Source organism: Notolepis coatsorum (assembly GCF_963971535.1).
Source record: "Notolepis coatsorum genome assembly, chromosome: 19".
Classification (NCBI taxonomy): domain Eukaryota; kingdom Metazoa; phylum Chordata; class Actinopteri; order Aulopiformes; family Paralepididae; genus Notolepis; species Notolepis coatsorum.
The window spans coordinates 72,775,329-72,782,828 of record NC_140183.1 but is presented as its reverse complement, the minus strand read 5'-3'; the positions used below and the strand labels follow the sequence as shown (position 1 = coordinate 72,782,828).

General features: G+C 43.5%; 1 protein-coding gene across 1 annotated transcript in view; it reads right to left on the bottom strand.

Annotated features, from left to right (window-relative positions):
* Window positions 1-7,500, bottom strand: part of itga8 (integrin, alpha 8) — a gene marked incomplete at its 5' end in the record, with an annotated part of 128,618 nt that overhangs the window by 67,608 nt on the left and 53,510 nt on the right. The window contains 1 exon segment of the mRNA XM_084336695.1: window positions 540-636. Within this exon segment, the coding sequence (XP_084192821.1) occupies window positions 540-636 (97 nt within the window).

The window sequence follows — 7,500 nt, the reverse complement described above, 5'->3', positions numbered from 1 at the left end:
GAACAAAACTAATAAAGGCCTTCATATTCCAGCATGGTTATAATGACACACCAACGCCAAACAGTGGTTAATGGTCTTTATTAGTATTTTGAGCTGTCCAGGCAGAATTGCAGCAATGGTCTTAGGGAGTCGTTGATATCTGACATCACCGTGTACAAGTCCGCCAGCCTGTCGCGTATTTATCCCATAACACCACGTTGAATTAGTTGCTTAGACCTCCGTGAACAATCTCGCTCTCAGTGAAGTTTCTCAGAGTTCGCTCGGGTTAGTCCATTATTTCACATCCCATGGGGGTGTTTCATGACCATATATGGATAATCGTGCACAAGCATTGACGGTAGAACAAATGGTATTTATCAACACGGAGTGTGCGAATAATAATAATAATAATAATAATAATAATAATAATAATAATAATAATAATAATAATAATAATAATAATAATAATAATAATAATAATAATAATAATATGAAAACGGAATGAAATTCCAGTCACCCATGACCTCGCTAAGGATCCACTGGAAGGAAGGGACGGTGACATATGCGACAGCGCGGGAGGCGGCGGAGATGAGGCGACGGGGGATGCAGATGGCGGAGGACGGAGAGGGAAGGAGACAGGAGGGCCAGACGCGGAGCCTGCAGCAGAGATTGGAGGGGGCACACAGATGGACCAGAGTGGGAGATCGAGGCCCGGGAGAGGAGGGAGGAGAGAGGAGAAGGCCGAGGTGAGACGTGACAGACCGAAGGCGGAGACGGACGAGGAGGCCAGAGACGGAGAAGGAGGGGAGAGGAGGCGGGAGGAGACGAACGGATGAGTACACGCACAAGAGATTGAAAAACTATCCAAATAGAGACAAAATATAGAAACTGAAATAACATATACATAAACACACATTCCCAGGTAGAGGCAGGATATAGGAACGAACATAACGTATACATGGACACATAATACACAGACCGACGGAGGAAATAAATGGAAATATAATTAGGTATGATAGACGGAACACAGAACATATTGAAACAAGTACATAGACACACGCTGAGAGTAACACAGTTGGAAGGGATTAAGGGGATAAATGGACATCACATAGAAAATAGAGAGAAGGAAAAGAAAATAGAAAGGGGTACACAGAAGACACCACACACGGGTTTGGGAGGAAAGAGGGACATTGGAACATATGAGCCGCATTGAGGGGGACCTAGGAAATGGGGGTCTTTGATCAGAATGAAGGACAGAACAGTAAGAACAGTAAGAAAGCTGGACAAATATGACGAGCGGTTGGGGGCAAAGGTTTCAAACCCCCAAGCCGTCAGGAGGAGGCCTCTCACTAGGAGAGCAATTACTCCTCACCCACCAGCAGGGGACAGGGGGGGACACAGGGACCCCCCGAACGCCTTGGGAGCACTTTATGTAAAGTTTATGTTTTTTATTTATGTTAATCATTATATGTATTCGGTGAAGAGAGCGGAGGCTACAACCGGAGGGGGGAATGAATGTGACATGGGGGGGACTGGCAGACGAAAGAAGAAGAAAGATGACAATGGTTAAAGGTATAAAAATGATGTCGTTAAACGTTAATGGAATGAATAATGCGATAAAGAGGGGCAAAGTGATGTTGAAATGTAAAAAAAGTGAGATGGAAGTGATTTTTCTGCAGGAGACACATTTGGTAACACAGGATCATGAGAAACTGAAGAGATTTGGATATGAAAATGCATACTATAGTTCCTTTAAACGGAACCTGAGGAGAGGAGTAATCACGTTAATCAAAAACACAGTCAAATTTGAATTGATCAAGGAAGTAAGAGACAAGGAGGGAAGGTTTGTTCTGGTGAAGGGGAAAATGGAGGGCCAAATGGTTACGTTAGTGAATGTTTATGCACCCCCAGAGAGTGAGAGGGATTTATATGAGACCATTTTTGATATGATAGTGATGGAACTAGAAGGGATATTGATATGCGCGGGAGATTTTAATGTAGTACTGAATCACGACCTAGACACCACGAGTACTAGAAAAGGACGGGCACCAATCAGTAGATATATGAATATTCAGATGACGGAAATGGGAATTACAGATGTTTGGAGGGGGATGCACGCCATGGACAGGGAATACACACATTACTCACACCCGCACGTGACATATGCGAGAATAGACTACTTTTGATGACGACGGGGGACAGTTACAGGGTACGGGAGAGCAGAATAGGAGTAGCGGACATATCGGATCACAGTGCCATATATCTGACAGTAGATCTAGAAGGGAGACGGAGGAACACGATCTGGAGACTAAATGTAGGAATATTAAATAACAAGGGGGTGGTGAGTCAGATCAAGGAGGAGATAGCCAGATACAAGGAAGAAAATGACAACGGGGCGGTAGATCCGAACATTCTATGGGACACACTGAAGGTGGTGATAAGGGGGAAATTGATGGAGAAGACAGCAATGCTGAAGAAGGCCAGAACGGAGACATATCACAATCTGATAGGGAAGCTGAAGAAGCTAGAGGGGAGACACCAGATATCAAAAGAACAGGAAACGCTCGGAGAAATCAAAGAAGTAAAGGCCAGGATAAATAGGGAATTATTGACGGAAATAGAAAAGAAAGCGAGGTTCATGAAACAAACGTACTATGAAGGGGGACCAAAAGCGACCAGACTGTTGGCTAGGAGAATTAGGACGCAACAGAAGTTGAACACGATACACACAATAAGGGATACAAAGACTAATGAAATATTGAGAGACCCAGCTGAAATAGAGAGGACATTTAGAGAATACTATGAGAAACTATACACACAGCCAAAAGCAGCGGGAGAAGAGGAAATAGAAGCATATCTGGAGAAGCTAGAGTTACCATCGATAGGGAAAGAGCAGAATGAAGAATTAAATAAAATTATTACGGAACGAGAACTGGAAGAGGCAATTAGTAGAGCTAAAAATAACAAGTCTCCGGGGAGCGACGGATTCCCATCGGAATTCTACAAGACATTTAGAACTGAATTAGCACCCATGTTAGGGGCGGCGTTCAGACACACGATGGAAGAGGGAAAAATGCCCCCCTCGTGGAAGGAAGCCATAATCACCACGATACCGAAGGAAGGGAAGGATAGGGAATTATGTAGTAGTTTCAGACCTGTGTCCATACTCAACGTGGATTACAAGATGTATACATCGATAATATCAAAGAGATTTGAGACGTTTATGCCAGACATTATAGATGAAGATCAAACTGGATTTATTAAAGGGAGACAGACACAGGACAATGTGAGAAAGACATTACACATAGTAGAGGAGATACAAAAACAAGGTGGTAGCGCGGTACTGATTAGCCTAGATGCAGAAAAAGCATTCGACAGTGTGAGCTGGACATTTTTATATAAAACATTGATGAGGTTCGGACTGAACGGCAGGGCGATGAAGATGATCAAGGCGCTATATCAAGAACCGACAGCGAGGGTTAAGGTGAATGGCAGCTTGACGGATAGAATCAGATTAGAGAGGGCTACCAGACAGGGATGTTGTCTCTCACCGACGCTCTTCGCCGTTTTCATAGAACCACTGGCACAACTGATCAGACAGACCGAGGACATTAAGGGAGTAAGGATAAAGGGAACGGAATATAAACTAGGCCTGTTTGCGGACGACGTGATAGTATACATGAGGCAACCAGACAAGAGCTTCCCGGCACTGATGGATCTACTGAAGGAATATGGCCACTACTCAGGATACAAACTAAATGTGACAAAGACACAGACCTTAGCATGGAACTATACCCCAACGACGGAAATTAGGGAACAGTACGGGATAAGATGGGACATGGACAAGATTAAATACTTAGGGGTGAACATCACGAGAGGGGTGGAGAAACTGTTTGAGGCGAACTATACACAGATAAATCAGAACATCAAGAGAGACTTAGAGAGATGGACAGTAATGCCCTTGGACTTCAATTCAAGAATAGAGGTCATTAAAATGAACATACTATCAAGGTTACTGTACCTATTCCAGTCACTACCAATACAAATACCACAGAATCAATTCAGGGAGTGGGACAGACTGATATCGAGGTTCATATGGGCGGGGAGAAGACCACGGGTCAGATATAAAACACTACAACTACTGTAACTGAGGGGTACAATTCCCTGACTGTATTGATAAGTATGGTATCATTGAACCACTACCGCTTTATGTACTTTAACTACTGGCCACACAGTACATGATATAGATATGATGAACACTTTCCCACCATGAAACCAAGTCCACACAAATGTATAAGTCGAATATTTAATATATAGCAAAGGGTATATACAACGTTCACTTAATGACATTTATGATTTGAATGCACTTGTAAGGCAAATGAGTATTCGTAGGCAAATCAACATTGAATGTCCAATCTCTGGTTACGCAGGAAGCAAGTATACAACCTGGTTCTTTAAAGAACTATAGCGATGGTACTTAATGATTATAGCTGGATACACTAAAGGGGGTCCCGCTGGTTGTAAGTCAGTAGGGGGGGGGGGGGGTTAGGAGAGCCGCCGGCGATATCCCATCTGGCCAACGATTTCTTGGGAGAATTCAGAGTGCTGAACACGGTGCCCACAGAACCTTGGTCCACAGATGAATACAGTTGGGCCCTCTTGTAGACGGTAGCTGCCGGTCCACAACGAAGAGACGTGAGGCGACCTCACTCGGGGTAGAGCGCCGTCTCACCTGGACTCCTCTCGGGGGGTAGTTCCAACACTCACCAGTGTTGGCTGTTATCCATGGCATAAATCAAAGCACCCAAAGCAAGTAGATAATCCAAGCCGTGTAGGGCTCGCCGTCGTCCGGGTAAGGTAATCCAATGTGCAGGTCCACTCGTCCTAGCCCAGAACTCCTCGGATGAAAGCACCACACGTGGTCTGCCCAGCCTGGTTAAGACTCTAGATAACGCGAGGAAACGATGGGGGTACTACTCACTGTATAACTCTAACCGAACGATGCACCATACATAATAGACTATTATTAACTTAATAGAAATACGTCCCACTCGACGGTATAGTGCCAAACTATGACAATTCAACTATTAATCCACACGATGTCTCAATGCCATTCTGAGGCCAAGTTGACCATACTGCACCACACGTGTATCGTGGGTGAGGCTTAACGTCTTGCCACTAGGTTGGAGGGTAAAGAACTAAGGGCTAAGGGCTAAGAAAGTTCTACTTTACTTGCGCCATATATATATGCGCTGTGAACAAATAGTACCATTCGTATTTCGGCAGACGTATTCCTACGCGGAACCGGGGCTAGTAACGACATGTTCGTCGGCACGATTGAACTTGAACCAAGGGGCTTGGCTGCTGGCGCCAAGTTCTTGTCCAATGACAGAATGAAACTATTATGGGCTGTTAGTAGACCAAAGGGATATTCAGTGTATATGTACAAGGAATATACAAGGGATATCAAACGATATACAAATACTATTAAATATATATCCATAAATAAATATATATATTCGGTTTAATCTGATCCTTCACAACAACTACCAAAGGAAGAGGGAGGGATGGCAGTACCCAGCCTACAAGATTATTACTATGCAGCACAACTGAGAGCAGTGACGTGCTGGTGTAACGACAGATATGAAGCAAGATGGAAAGACATTGAAAAAGAAGGGGAGGGATACAAGGTACAAGCTCTGGTGGGAGATAGGGAACTATTTAAAGAAAAAGAGGGACTATTAGATCCAATCACCAAATGCACCTTGACTATATGGAACAGAGTAGTAAAAACACACAAATTGGAGAAGCAGTCAGGGGTTCTGAGATGGGTAGCACATGACAAGAGATTCAAACCAGGGAGGTTAGACCATGGATTCAGAAGGTGGGAGAGGGGGGGGGGGCAACAGCGATATGCAAAATGATAGAGAAGGGGGAAATGCAGACACTACAAAAATTTAAGGAGAAATTTGGACTAGAAAACAGGGACCACTTCAGATATCTACAGGTTAGAGACTACTACAACAAAGAAATAAGGGGGGCCAAAGACGAAGAACAGAATGGAATAATTAGGATGATAGTAAGGGCATACGAAGGAGGGAAAGGGAGGGTAATATCAGCACTGTACCGGGCTATAATGACCAGCAAGGGACACACGACAGACTACATAAGGGAGAAATGGGAGAGAGAACTAGAGATAGGAATAACAGGGAAGGAATGGGGTAACATATGCGAGGTGCAACATTCAACAACAGGATCGAGGATATGGAAAGAGTTTGGATGGAAAAACATAATCAGATTCTTTATAACCCCAGAGTTGAAGGGAAAATATGCACCAACACAAAGAGCATGCTGGAGGATGTGTGGGAAGGAGGGGGCAAATCACACACATATTCTGGGGATGTCAGAAGCTGAAGGGGTATTGGGAGGAGATAGGGGAGGCAATGATCAGAATATTAGGATACGGATTACCACAAACGGGACTGGTGCTTTACTTAGGGGACCTGACACACGAGGGAATACAGGGGGGGGACAAGTATTTAATAAAGATAATGTTGATATCGGCCAGAAAAGCAATAACGAGACTGTGGTACAAGGAAGACCCACCGACAATAGCACAATGGGTAGGAATAGTAGAGGAGATACAGGATATGGAGAGGATAACGCACATGCTGAGGCTACAGGAAGAGAAATTTGGAGAAAGATGGGTAAAGTGGGAGGATTATAAAGGGAACGAAAACGACATCACAGAGGAAGAATCAAATGCAACACAAGAGGGCAAAGGGTAAAGGAGGAAAGAGGTTCAAGGAGGGTCTCTGAACCCATGTCACACACTTTGGCTTTAGTTAGTATTTTATAATTAAATTTTTTTGGGTAATACAATTGTTTTACATTTTTTGTACTTTATTATTTATGTCTGTTTAACAGTGTTGTATTAATATTCAGGGATGATGTGGTTTGTATATGGGTGAATCAAAAGGCAAAGAGAAATTTAATATAAAAGAAATAGAAAGGGCGAAGGATAAGGGAAGAAAGAAGTTCAAGGAGGGTCTCTGGACCCATATCACACATGATTGCCTTAGTCAGTATTTAATCCTTTTGAGGAGGTATTTTTTTTTTATGCCTGTTTAAGGGCGGTATACAATCAGTCTTTGTATTAAGTACCTGGAAAAACAACTGTAGCAGAACCGTACAACTACTGTAACCATGCTACCCATGTAACCATTTATGTTCACTGCATTCTTTCTTATTGTGTTGTTAGTTTCATTTTTGTGTAAGTGTTGTTTGTCTATAAATGTTAATAAAAATTTAAGTTTAAAAAAAAAAACAATCCTTCCACTATCATTCCTAGACGCACATGCATGCACACGCACACACGCGCGCGTGCACACACACACACACGCACACACACACACACACACACACACACGCACACACACACACACACACACACACACACACACACACACACGCACACACACACACGCACACACACACACACCTACACACACACACACACAC